The sequence below is a fragment of the Plutella xylostella genome, chromosome 26 (assembly GCF_932276165.1).
Source record: "Plutella xylostella chromosome 26, ilPluXylo3.1, whole genome shotgun sequence".
In the NCBI taxonomy this organism is placed as follows: Eukaryota; Metazoa; Arthropoda; class Insecta; order Lepidoptera; family Plutellidae; genus Plutella; species Plutella xylostella.
The window spans coordinates 8,507,509-8,521,904 of record NC_064006.1 but is presented as its reverse complement, the minus strand read 5'-3'; the positions used below and the strand labels follow the sequence as shown (position 1 = coordinate 8,521,904).

The 14,396-nt window shown below is 42.5% G+C and overlaps 1 protein-coding gene across 1 annotated transcript; it reads left to right on the top strand.

Annotated features, from left to right (window-relative positions):
• The first annotated feature begins 3,082 nt into the window (after positions 1 to 3,082).
• LOC119692192 (cilia- and flagella-associated protein 206) lies at positions 3,083 to 14,215 on the top strand. The gene is made up of 12 exons (XM_048630661.1): positions 3,083 to 3,378; positions 3,693 to 3,958; positions 4,082 to 4,259; positions 4,602 to 4,761; positions 5,317 to 5,509; positions 6,093 to 6,237; positions 6,880 to 6,998; positions 7,568 to 7,710; positions 8,029 to 8,153; positions 12,285 to 12,394; positions 13,313 to 13,541; positions 14,021 to 14,215. Exons 1-12 carry the CDS (start codon positions 3,108 to 3,110, stop codon positions 14,167 to 14,169), a joined length of 2,088 nt encoding a protein of 695 aa, XP_048486618.1. The 5' UTR covers positions 3,083 to 3,107; the 3' UTR covers positions 14,170 to 14,215.
• The last annotated feature ends 181 nt before the right edge of the window (positions 14,216 to 14,396 follow it).

Sequence of the window (14,396 nt, the reverse complement as noted above, 5' to 3'; positions counted from 1 at the left end):
AAATTCAATCATAAATAAACTTTTTTTCACTTTCTTCCACCTAAGATCATTTGAATGGCTGTGTATTTGTATCGGAGTGCAGGAAGGAGAGCGGGACGGATAAAATGACCAAGTCTTTCGGATGAGAGTCCTGGAGAGAAGCGCGTGTATTTATTGTGACGCGACTGAGTTACCGGCGACATACGGTGAGTTTTATAGATATTTATTATTTTATTTCATGCAATATATGTAATAATTAGTAACAATTATTAGGGCATTTTGATATCCCATGTATGTGTATTCATTTAAGTACTAACTTCAAATAGGTTATTGTTTTACAACTGCGTTACCGCTACACTTCGTTACTTTTTCAGTAACGCAGTTGTAGCTATAGTAACTCAGGGGTTTTTCTTATAGTTTTCAGGTATCTGTTACTCAATTTATGGTACAAATATAACATTTGAGCATATTATATTGTTACAGTATAACATTTCAGACTCAATGGCGTAAACAGCGGCTGAAAAACAACGGCTTTATAGGCAAAAAAAATGAGAAATATTTCTTAGTATTAAGTTGTTATATTTTCAGCGATTTTAATGTTTGATATTAAACAAAGAGTTCTGTTAATTTTAGTTTGATAGTTTTTTTCACATTATGATTAGTTTTAATTGAAGAAAGTATAAAGATTGTGATTGAGATACCACGGTGTTACCAATTAAACACAGCGTTATCTATTTGTCCCTCGTTTCCTGAGAGTATTCACAAACATTTTAGCTACTCTATATTAGAAAGAATGTTAAACTAAATATAATAATTAAAAATTCACCTTATTTAGAGCTATTTCTAAAACTTTGAGCAAAAAATTATGATTATTTTGTCCTTTTTTCGAAAAGTATTGCATTAAAACTTATTGATTGGTAACGCAGTGGGAAACTTTATTATAGAATGAATAACAAAACTGAGAATATTTTGTAATTTAAACTGTTAGATTAATGTTTTTTCTCTTACTTTTTATCTGGTATATGTTTACGAACCAAAATATATGTTCCTAACAATAAAACATAATTTTGTATGAAAGTAACGCAGTAGTATTTTTTTCTCATCGTTCCTCGATTAAACGTCAATAACTTTAAGAAATAGCAAGAAAACATCGCTGCAAATGTATTTAATGAATAACATAAATGTTAATTAACATAAATAAATATTGAAAGGTTAATTAGTTAATAAGAAGTTTATTTTTGAAAAAAATATCTGTAAAAGTATGTCAAATTGTACCCAAAATAAAATAATGGCCCAGGTAATGACAAACCATAGTGACAAACCATAGCAACCATAGAGAAAAGAACACTACGTTCATAGAGAAAAAATAAACAACTCTGAAAAGAGTGGCATCTCGAGGAGTTTTTTGTCATACTCTAAACGTCATACTGAACAGCGCCACGCCATCTCTTTATATTTCTCAGCCTCATTGTACATGTCCCAACAGGGCACCCTGTATATATATAGATATTGTTATCACAAGTTAATAGCCGGATCTCCACCAAACGATCCAATGCGATCCGCCCGATCCAAGAAGTTTAGTTTTAGTATGTAAGAATTCTTGGATCGCGCGATCGGATCGCGTTGGATCGTCTGGTGGGAATCCGGCTATTAACTTCAATCTATAAAGATATAAGACATATTTGCCTTAACGTAGTTACACCACACAACAGTTATTACATTTATTAGCTAAATGTAAGTTAAATCTATTTATGTACCTACCTACATGCAACAATAAATAAAAAACAAATTATTATATAATTCTTTATGTTGCATACAGACGCTAATCCTTCTTATGTGTGCTTGTATTCTATCCTTGAGTGAAATGAGACACCGTATAACTTTCGACCATTCGCTTATATTCGTACTTTTCGCACTTTTACAATGTTTAACATCAATCGCAAAATCCAAGAATCCATCCATCTCGAGTCCATAGACCAATTCCCCCAAACGTCACTTGTTTTTTTTTAAAACCTCCGTTACATTTTTAAGTTAAAATTCAATTCTTATTCCAACAATGTTAATGAACCTAACATTTATTACCTCGCATATAACAATGTTTCAGTTCAGTTTTGTTCATGTCACTTGTAAAATAATATGCGAGTGGGTGTGTGTATTCCTTTTTTATTCCTTTCACCATGAAAACCACTTCATGTTTTGCTAGTTTATGTTTCCCAAGAGAAGCAAATCTTGTCACTTGTGGTGATAAAGTCATTTCGTCCAATAGTGCATCATTTATCCTCGCGAGGCAAATCTTTGACGACATTTATCAGTTTGGTACACATAGTATTTTAATCTTCAGCGGATATGAAGATGTCGATCGCTCTTTGCCAGTGCCGTGGAACCACATGGAACGGATCCATATGGAATCTGTCAGGTCACAAGAATTTCATAAAAACACTTTTTGCGGATAAAGATGCTTTTTCTTAACACACCATGTTTATTTTTATTTGTAGGTATATAAAATTTATAAATAACGATAAGTATACCGAGAGTATAGGCTTTTATTACAAAAATGTTATTTGCGCGACATTGTAAGACAACTGAACTGACACTGACACGCACGCAATTTCTTCATAATAGCCATAGATCATGACAATGTTGACATTCAAATACTACTTAATAAGTAGTATTTGAATGTCAAATGTGTACTTACCTTGTGTCTTGTTATTGTTCTATGGTCTTGTTCATAACGCCATCTTACATCTTTTTTGGTAATAAGAGTAATATAAAGAGATGGCGCTACCTTCTACTAAAAGTTCAGCCATTAAGGCAGTGACCCCCCCCTGACTACGTTTTAATAGCAACCAATAATATTGACAAAACCAAAACAATATTTCCATTCCAAGGTATTTCCCTCGTATTTCCCCCCAACCTTGTTATCTCGCTAGAGTAAATGTGTTCTGTGCTTGTTATCATCAAGTGTAATTTTATGTGTTAGTTACGCCTAACTTTTTCATTAGTCGGTAGCGGTAGGTACCTACCTGTCTTCGACCATTTCTACCTACCGATGAAAACTTAACTACTTAGTAATAATGTGTTTCCACGGGCACGCAGTTTGTGGTCAGAACCAGCCTGATTCCAACATCATGGAGTGCCACGAGGCCCTGCTTCGCAACATGACGGGGGAGGCGGTGCGGGCGGCGGCGCGGGCGCGCGGGGGCGGGGACGGGTCGGCGGGGGGCGGGGACGGGCAGGCGGGGGGCGGCGGCGGGGAGGAGGCGCTGGCGCGGCGGCTGCTGCAGCTGCTGCTGCTGCGCCCGCGCCACGCCCGCCTGCTGGCCCCCCCGCCGCCCCGCGCCCCCGCCCCCCGCGCCGCGCTGGACGCGCTCATGCAAGAATGTGTTGAGATGCTCGTGCGTAAGTACCTACTACATAAGTAAGTACCTAGTTACCTACCTAGTTATAGGTACCTAAAGGCATACAGAAGATTATTACTTAACTAGTGCATCTTGATTCTTCTTGACCAGAAGCACTGCTGGTCTCCTTGGGGGTACCAACGTGGTGTGAGGTGCGGGTGGAAGATCGTACGATCGCTATTCGTCTTATGCAAGTTATGCATAGAGGCGCTCTAACTCTAGATCATTAACTTGTCTAAGTATTTGATAAAAGCATAGACTAATAGTCTATGATAAAAGCAACTCGTTATCTCAACGTGGTGTGGTATCGGGCAGGCGGCGGGCCGGAGTTGCAGACGCTACGGCTGCAGCAGCTGTCGTCACTGGACGAGGGCGCGGACGACGCCCCGGGCGAGGGCGCGGACGACGCCCTGGTGGCCCGGCTGGGCGCCGCCTGCGATGCCGCGCTGGCCCCGCTGCGCGCCGAGCTGCTGCAGCCCGCGCCGGACCCGGGCCACCCGGGGCACCCGGGCAGGCTGCACCGCAAGCTCTCCATCTACCTCATCCTGGCCAGTGGGCTCGGCAACCCCACCTCCATACAGGTAGCGTTCATTGTATAATGTTGCTTGCTCTCGCGGTCCTAACGAAGAGTTTCCATGTACCATAGTCTGCCTGATAACGGATGCCATAAGATTAGGCCCTAAGAAGTTACATTACGTCGGCAGACGCTGAAAGAAGGCATGTCTGCGCTGGAGAGCGTGCTGCCGCTATCGGAGCTGGACTGGCTGTCGGCGGCGCCGCGGGGCGAGGCGGGCGCGCGCCTCGACGAGCTGCTGGCCGTGGTCGCCGGCGTGAGGCTCTTCAACCGAGACTGCAACCAGGCGGGGGAGGATATCAACGACTGTGAGTCAAGTGTTTTTCTATGGCCTGCTATAATTATATTGTTATAGTTAGATGTTAGGTATTTCGTTGGCTTGGCTTGGACTTTATGACTTGGACTTGGCTTGGACTTTATAGACACTTTACCAGCTTTGGCCATCGAACGTGAGTAGTTGTATAATCATAAGTAAGTAACTAAGTAGTACTTTTGTAAACCTTGTCAAACACACTAACCCCAAAAAGCTTCGAAATAGAAACTGTCTGGTCACTGCTTGTGGTGAAATGATGAGCCATTCATTATAATATGTATTGTCACTGTTATCAGTCGTCGACTCTCGTAATGATGTGTTGCCGTGTCCGGTGCAGTGCCGCGCGAGCTGGCGGAGGCGGGCGCGGCGGCGGCGGCGGCGGCGGGCGCGCTGCCCGAGGCGGCGCGGCGCGTGGCCGGCCTCACCGCCGCCGCCGCGCGCGCGCTGGCGCTGGCGGACCGCGGCGTGCGCCTCGCGCCGCCACCCGGACTCACCGAGTGAGTGATGATGCCACACCTATACTTTGTACATAGTTAACATGATGACGTTTGATTGACATATCCTTATGCCTGCTGGTAAATAACATGGCGGTTTGCAGAAATGAACCAAAAGCTAATGTACCTATGTCTGTACGCATTGTCAAAGCTAGCAGCGTTACATTTAGTGCCCCCGCGCACTAGGCAGCCTGGCTGCCCTAGCCAGTTAAACATATGGTAGCCTGCGTACTATAGGCAGCCACGAATTCCCATAGGCAGATTGCCTAGTGCGCGGGGGGCTTTAAGGTCGTCATTAGCTTCAAGTTCCTTTGTGCTACTCAGCGTATCATATAACTGACTGGCCAATCGAGCACCGTATGTGAGAACTCTCACATCATGACACATGATTAGCTGGGGCGGTACCGTTGCCAGGTTTGGCTGTGATATTTATACTTACATTCAATCACAAAAACAAATACCTACTAGTTGGTATCTGTAAACCTACCTAAACAAAACATAGTTATATAGTTAGTTACTTGAATGTTAACTAGATTACTGACGTGTTTACCCCGGTAGAGCGGAGTGCGAGCTGGTGTTCTCGTGGCTGTGCCTGGCGCGGCAGCACGAGCGCGGCTTGTTGCGGCTGCAGCAGCGCCTGCAGCGGGGCTCGTGCAGCGCGGGCCGGCTGCTCGCGCGCCACGCCGACGCGCTGCGGGCCACGCACGCTGCTGTGAAGTATAGGACCGCCGTGCCCCGAGCCACCGTGTTCGTATGTACTTTTGTGTCTATCTTCTTCTTCTTTGGGTACCATCTCCTATCGGAGGTCGGCAATCATTTGGCTAATATATTATTTCCTTCGAGATTGTACTAGTCTTTTAATTTTTGGATCCAAGGTGTTCTTTTTCGACCGGGTCTTCGACAGCCTAGAATTTTCCCTTGTATTGTGTCTATACAGTCACTATTTATGTAGGCTATCACCCCACGCCACCAACTATGGGAGTGGGCAGCAGGAGCTTGGCTCGTTGGGAGGACAAAGGCGGTGACAGAATGGTGGCCTAGAGAAGGAAGAACTGTTGGCAGACCACCTGCTAGATGGGCCGATGATATGATGAATGCGAACGAATGATCTGCAGGAAGCAGTGGACCAGAGCGGCAGTGGACCAGAGCGGCACAGGACCGAAAACATTACATACCTAACATGTCACCGGCTGCCGCAACGTGGCTGTGCAATCATGATGCTCCCATTGATTTGTATTTACCAACTAATCTAGCCTCACTAAACACAAAGCAGTCCCTGATCATTCCTTAGACAGATGAAGTGGTATAAAAGTTGCCTATTTTCCCCCACACAGCCGCTGTTCAGCCGCGTGTGGGCGTCGTGGCGCGCCATGCACGGCGCGGCGGCGGCGGCGCGCGCGCTGCTCCGGCGCTGGGCCGCCCTCACCGCCGCCCACGACCAGCTCGAACCACCGCACGACTTGATCGACAACATGCTCGGTAACTATTCTACTAATCCTACTTCCTACTAATATTACTTACAAATGCGAAAGTTTGTGAGTATGTGTGTATGTATGTTTGTTAATTCTTCACGTCCAAGCGGTTGAACCGATTTTAACGAGTTAGCTGAGACCCTGGATTAACACATAGGCTACTTTTTCTCGCGATGTTCCCGCAGGAAATTCCTAAGACATGGCGAAGCTGGCGGGAACAGCTAGTTCATTAGTGTGGGACTCAGTGGGACGCCCTCCGGCTAGATGGGGTGATGGCTTGAGAGGGTTGCTGGTAATGACTGGATGAGGAAAGCTATTAGTTACCGCATCCAGTGGCGTGCCTTGGGTGAAGCGTGCGTCCAGCAGTGGACTGTTTCCACTGCATTACTAGCTGTTCCCGCGCGCTTCGCTTCGCCTTAAAAAGTTTTCCCGTGGGAATTCCGGGATAAAAAGTAGCCTATGTTCATTCCCAGGGTCTAGACCGTATGTATACCAAATTTCATTCAAATCCGTTCAGTCGGTTTGGCGTGAAAGAGTAACAGAAAGACAGACAGACACAGTTACTTTCGCATTTATAATATTAAGTTAGGATGATTGAGATTGTTTCCAAACGCATAAGTAGATTAATCAAATATAGTTGTGATGTCAGATGGCGCCCGCGTGTTGTCGGACGAGGAGCGCGCGAGTGGCGAGCTGTCGACGCGGGAGCGCCTGCGCCTCGGCGCCCTGCCCCACCACGCTCCCTGGGACCAAGCCAAGGGGGTTCAGGTCAGCATAGGGCCTCAAGTTGGCTAAGGAATGGCGGCTCAATGCCGTGTCTGAATGATTTTCCGACTTAAGGTGTCCGTTTTCTCTTGGTTAGTGAGTCCCAGTAGTGAAATATGAAACACTTAACACTTATTAGGTACTTTTTCTAAAACGCAGCTATAATGAATACCCATGCTGCCGACACACAACTGTGCCGCCATTCCTTAGCAGACTTGGGGCCCTGATCTACATCTACCTACATCTGATGCGATTACCTACATATCTTTTAGAACAACTCTTTATCCTGGCCATATCTGATTGCTAGAGCAAAGAAGTCTAGTAACAAACGCACATCCCGTAATAATACCAACACTGCGGCTCTAATCTCCACGCTTGGCTGGCGGATTGGAGATACCAACATAACACAAACATTTAACACCCAAAGGCCGAGAAAATAACTACCTACAATGGAAGTAGAAAAAAGATCTACTTCCATGCTACCTACTTATCATTATCCTTACACCGATCGGAATCCGGTCGTCATAATGTAATAGCCAACATACCAATAAAGTTACCTATAATGTTTCCAGTACCAGGGTTTCTGTGCCATGTGCCTGTGCGTGGGCGCCCTGATACCGAGCAACGTCAAGGTCGGCACGGTCCGGCACGGGAGCGCGCGGTATGGCTTCTGCAGCGTGGACATGGCCGAGGGGTTCAGCAAAGATCCACAAAGGTATTGTTAAAAAAGGTCAATATAATTATATAGGTAGTCAGAGGCCTTCGAGGAGCTTGAAAACATCTGAAAGTCGGGTTGCCCACTTACCGACAACTCTCTCAGCACAAGCTTGCTTGTGTTGGGGTCCACCAACCCGCACTAGATCAGCATAGTGGACTAGGCCTAAGACCCGTGCCCCAGTAGTGGGGACGCGATGGGTCGTGATGATGATGATGATAAAATAGATAGGTATAACCTTATAACTGCTAATATTACTGATGCATCCGTAACTGTATACATATAAGTAACTAGGTACCTAATATATTGTTATTTCAGGTACATAAACGAAGTGTTGGATTACGCCCGCAATCACCCCGCCTTGGTCGACTTGCTCGACTTGTATGAAGAACTTGACAAAGTTAAACACATCGAGAAATTGGTCGAGCACTACGAAGTCAAAGGTAAGACACATTTGATAAAGCATTAGGCCTTACAACAACCGATAGACATAGACAAATTACCTACTTACTTAGCTCTAATTTTACGTCAATGAAATCGAAATATAACATAAACATAAACATTTCTTTATTGCAACACAAATAGTACAATCTAATGTAGCCCTGGTTCCTAAACTAGGGTAACCTGTGTGTCAGGAACCAGTTCCTTCCATTTGGTGGATAATTCACATTGAGTTACAGTAGGTATAAACATTAAAAAATAAAATTACTTAACGTTATGTAGTTACTTATCAAAAATCTATAAACATATCACTTATTTATAAGAAATTCGAATGGCAGGTAGTAGCAAAATAAAATGGAACAGTTTCTTAAACAGTATGTGGTACAGTCAGGGCAAAAATTGCAATAGTTAAATATTCAACTGCTTATAGTGATAACTAGATAAACAAAATATATTAATTTGGTTAGTAAGAATAAAAGTGAATAGGTATACTTAACTAAGTGAAAAGTGCACTGAATATTTTAATTAGGTATAGATATAAATTTTGATTAAAATAAAAATACGAGCCATGTAGGTATTGTGTGTGAGATATGTGACGATCTGTTTAAACGATTTTAAACTTGTTAACTTTTTAAAGAATTGCAGCGAAATAATGCCTTTTGTTATTTATTTTATTACTTTTAAGAGATCTTCTGTAGTGTCGTAGTCGAACTTATTTAGCCACTCAATTATTTTGGTTTTAATTTGATAATTACTTAATTTCTTGGTTTTGTATTTTAAATTTAGTTTATTATAGATGCGAGGTGAGGTGTAGGTATAGTGTCGTCTAGCAAAGACACTCTTGTAGTTTGGTACGGGGCAGTTATCTATTCGTTTAGTATTCAACGGTAGTGAAGGTACAGTTACGCGATGGTATCTCCTTAAACTCTGATATATAAATAGTTTACGCACACTGAGTACCTTGCACATGTCATATACCTTGGTAGTGGGATGCCTAAATGGTAAGAATAACATGACCTTCAGGACTACTCTTTGTGCTCTTTCCACTTCCAATAAGTGAGTTTTGCACGCTCCACCCCAAGAACAAATACAATATGTAATAATGGACTGACCGAGAGCCTTATATGTCTCCAAGAGTAACTTGATTGACGCAACAAAGCGAAGTGTCTTAAAAACAAAAATAAGTTTTCGTAATCTTTTCGCAACGGCTTTTATATGTGGAACCCATTTTAGCCTGTCATCTATAATTACGCCCAGGTATTTGATCTCATTAACGCGGCTAAGCTTAGAGCATTGGCACTTATTTGGATCGCTTAGGTTAGTCGAGTTACAAGGGTAAGAGTGAATTGTTAAGCTGAAGTTATTAGGTGGCTTAGATGCGTTGGTTTTGCTGAAACATAAGTATTTTGTCTTCGAAGTGTTTAGAGAAAGAAGACTGTCTTCTAACCACGATGTTACCCTACGCAAACCATTTTCAGTGGTTTGTTGAAGACTTTCCCAGGATGGGCCATTAAATAACAGTACTGTATCATCCGCAAACATAGTAATTTCAGCACCTGAGATATCCAGTTCAGCTAGCTGATTTATATAAGCTAAAAAGAGAGTCGGTCCTAACGTGCTACCTTGTGGCACTCCGTAGGAACAAAATTCTTCATCACTCGAAGTGCCACCAAGGTGGACAAATTGTCTACGTTGATAGAGATAACTCCTGAACCAATCTTGTACTGGGCCTCTTAAACCAAGAGTTTCCAGACGTTTGAGCAGAATCGGTATTGATACAGTATCAAAAGCCTTTTGGAGATCTAGAAAGACACCGGTGCATTTCTTGCCTTTATCCAGGTGCTTTGTTATTTCAGTTGTTAATTTTAAGACTGCATCTTCAGTAGAACGACCTGATCTAAACCCATATTGGTTGGTTGATAGATATTTATTATCTTCTAAGTACAAAATTAGCCGTTTGTTTACTATCGTTTCTAAAATTTTAGATAAAGTTGATAGAAGTGATATGGGTCTATAGTTGCCAGGAGATAGTTTGTCACCAGCCTTAAAAATTGGAATAACTACGGCGAGTTTAAAATTTTCAGGGAATTTACCGTTGGCTAAGCTCAGATTACATAAATGTGCAATGGGACTCGCTAGTACATGGACGAGTGTTTTAATGAGCTGTGATGATATTTTATCCCATCCAGTGGAATTTTTAGATTTCATTGATGATATCACCCTTCGTACTTCATCTGGATCGGTAGGTGAGAAAAACATAGAGGTTTGAGGTGGATTAATTAAGGTAGTTTTATTGGCTAGTGAACTTTCATTTTTATTGATTTTATTAAGTGTTTCAGTCGCAAGGTCATGGCCGATTGAGGTAAAGTACTGATTTACGGTATTAAGAGAGTCTTTTTCTGTGGCTTTAATTGAAAGCAATTCAGTGGAGCAAGTTTTATCTTTGGCTAAATTACAAAGTTCTTTAACAATTTTCCAAGTTTCTTTTGAATTTCCGGTATTTTTTTCAAGTTCCTTTTGGTAGTATTTGCGCTTCAAGGTTTTTATTATTTTATTGCATGTATTCCTGTATATTAAATATTGTGTTTTAAGTTCTTCATTAGATTTGTTTTTCTTAATTTTTAAGTGTTATTTATCCCTTTTACGAATAGATTTTATTATCCCTATAGTTATCCATGGTTTTAAAGGTTTTTTTCTGTTAGCAATTTTTGTACAGGTGATATTGGAGTTTACGCTATTTTGAATGTTTGATATCAACGAATTCGCTACTTCATCAACAGAAGTATTATTATAGTAGTCAGTCCAGTTAATAGCTTTAAGTGATTCTTCAATATTTTTTATGTTCAATTTTATTTTTTCATGTCTAATGTCCGGTTTTTTATAGTTACTACTGTTTAAATGAAGAAGTACAGGACAATGATCTGTAATCTCATCAAAAACTATAGTTTTAGCTTGTTTGTTGGTTCGAAGCATAAAATGATCGAGACAGGCCTTGAGTCTGGTGGGCCTATTTATACCTTGTCTTAATCCATGGGAAGCCAACATAGTGACATAATCTTCGGCATGTCCTGACAAATTTTCCGGTAAAATATCGAAGTTGAGATCACCTGTTAAAATTATATTAGACGTTTTTATTTTATAAAGCATGGAATCTAGGGAATCAATGAATTGTGATTTACATGCTGAATTTTTAAACTGGGAAGGTCTGTATAAACCAACAATTGTTGTATCATTATTTAAGTTAAGTACTAAGCATTTGCCATTAGAAACAACTGGCTCATGGATATTATAATTACTAATTCTATCATTTATAAAGATAATGACACCATCATTTTGATTATAAGATTTGGTGGTACTGAACGATTTAAAATTATTTATATTAGGGATTACTGAATCTTGGTCGACCCAACATTCAGTTAAAACCACAACATCTAAAACTAAGTCCAGCTTTGACATAAAAACAAGAAGTGAATCAAGGTTTTGATTGATACTTCGTATATTGGCACATAGAACATGCATTGTGGAAGCCAAAGATGCAGAATCTGTAGAAAGTAGTGATTTGATTGAATATGGGTCATCACAACGAATACACTCTACGTTTCCAGCGCATTCAATCTCGGTAGAAATATTAATTGTCAGTGGATTGAATTTTAATAAATTTTAGAAACGGTGCTAAGCATTTGGAACCTTGAAAAACATGGACCGATACAGAAGCTGAGTGTCAATGAATATTTACGAAATCGATTTAAGAAAGATTTGAAAGGCATTAAGTTATAACTACATACATTACTCGTATTGTTTGGTTTGGTTTTGAGTTTGCAATCGTTAGTGATTAATGTTAGTGCGTAAGGGGGTAAGTGTGTGAAGAAATAGGTATCAAAATCTTGTAAAAGAAAATTTAACCTATGCGATAGACAACTACTATTTAATACTAGTCACTTTTCCTGTGTCCTTAAATTTTCAAGATCAGTCTCATTGTTCAGACGAACAGCAGCCTGGCCGTCAGTCTTACGGATATAGATATTCCCGTTGCTTGTCCAACAGTATTTGTATTCATTTGTTCGAGCAAACTCTCTAGCCAGGAAGTGTAACCGTTTCATCTTGAATATGTAACTTTTTATATACTTTACCAGCTAAAACCGAGTCGAAGGAGGTCCAGACGGAGCTGCACCCGGTGCCGTCGCGCGTGGACGCGGACTACTCGTGGAACCTGTGGGAGCACAAGCGCCGCGCCTGCGCCGCCGTGAGTGCACTCTTGTTGCTGCTGTCTCACTCACTCGCAGGACGTTCAGATATCATTTTGAATTGTGGTTTTTGAATGACAAACACGTAAGGTACCTAACTAACCTAACCTAACTAGTTGCAAGTCAAAACTGATGATGATGATGTCCTCCACGACGTGTCCGTCGACGGCGACACCTTGTCAGTTCCTGGCATGTGCTCGTACGTGGCTTGCGAAGCCGAACTTGGTCTTAAACGTGCGGCTACAGATGTTGCACTGTAACTGTCCGCTCGTGTTGTAGGTGTAGTTGTAGGACACCTTGGGGCGAGTTTTCCGAGCGTGGCGTTTAGCTTCGATTTCCTTGAGTCGGGCATCTTCGAACCTGGCCGTTCCTGTTTTAACTGCCTTTCTCCACTCCGATGACTCCGATCGCATCAAGGCAACAATAAGCAACAATACACACACACCAGCTAACCATGGTAGTAGAAAAAAACATGGAAGGTATCTCGCTTACTAAAACACTGAGGCACCACAATGGCGGCGACATGAGAGTGTGTGGGTGCGTAAGTGCAACGTCATTGGCGCGCGGCGGCAAACGGACTTATTTTGAGTGTGAATGTGTGTGTGTCGGGCTCATCGTAACAATGAAAGTGAACTTCCATTTAGGGTGCCTCAGTTTTTAGTTATAGTGCGCGCGGAACTAGCTGGCCGCGCCTTAGGTATGTAAGCGGTGGGACGGGGAGGGAGGCGGGGGCGCTTTATACTTAGTAGTAACTGACATTGACAACAAGCGCCCCCTCCTCCCCGTCCCACCGCTCACAATGACATACCTAAGGCGCGGCCAGCTAGTTCCGCGTGCACTATAGCGATATTTGTTCCGCCTTTTTTTCTATTTCCATGCACTTAACCTAACCCTACCCCACACCACACACTCCGCAGGCGACAATGGTGCTCTGCGCGACGCACTCGACGCAAACAGTGCACAGCCACTGGCGCGCGGAGGCGGCGGCGCAGGCGGCCCCGGCGCGCCCCGCGGCCGTGCAGACGCGCCGCGACGCCGCCGCCGCCACCGGCCCCGCGCTGCGGTATCTGAGCCTCGAGGGCCGCTGGGGCCGCCCGCCTTGGGTCGACTACATGCCGCCGCCGGACGAGGGGGAGAAGTTGAAAGGTGCGTTGGGTTTTAGTTAGAAACGGGTTGGCGTTTTTAACCTACAATCCTATTGTTTGGTGGTAGCGTTTCCGAGGCAAAGACTAGGATGTAGACTGCGGGGTTGCAATTGTAATGAAAGTTAGTCTGAATGCCCAGAATACCCTGAAGGTAGCTACCTACATGTTTGCTGATATCACTAGAGGAGACTTCTATAATTGGCCATGCTACCAATCTATGATATGTATTTTTTATAATTTATTTTGAAAATATAGACCATTTTATGGAACTAATTTCGTTATTTTTGTATTTTATTCATTACAACTATTTTTAATATTTATTTAAAATTTGGCCGGCTGAATGTATGTATGACGTCACATAACATTATATCACCTTGCTTCTAGGATAGATGCTAATAGGACTTCTCAATGAATGCGAATGCAATTTTTCATTAATGGTGGAATGCACACAGTTTCTCAATTATTTTTTACCTTCCACAGTCCTCCCAATGGAGGCGTGTGTCCCTGGCTGCCCGCCCCCGCCCGCGCCCCCCGCCGCCCCCGCGAGCCCCTCGCTGGGTGAGGAAGAGGGGACCAGCACCATGATGTCTGAGGCACTACCGGAACAAAGCCATACTTCGATTATGTAGATTTGAATAGATGTTTTTATCTAAGTATGATTTTTGCGCCTCTAGTTATTTTTCCTCTTGTCCATTTTTGTATTTAACTAATTGAATTATTTTTATTTTAATTAGTTTGCCTCTTTGATATATTTTTCTCACGCATTTTATGGAAAACATAATATTCACCAAATAATATATACTAAATTAAATAAATTAAACAAAAGGAATAGCATTTTAGGGCGTCTTGCACAACA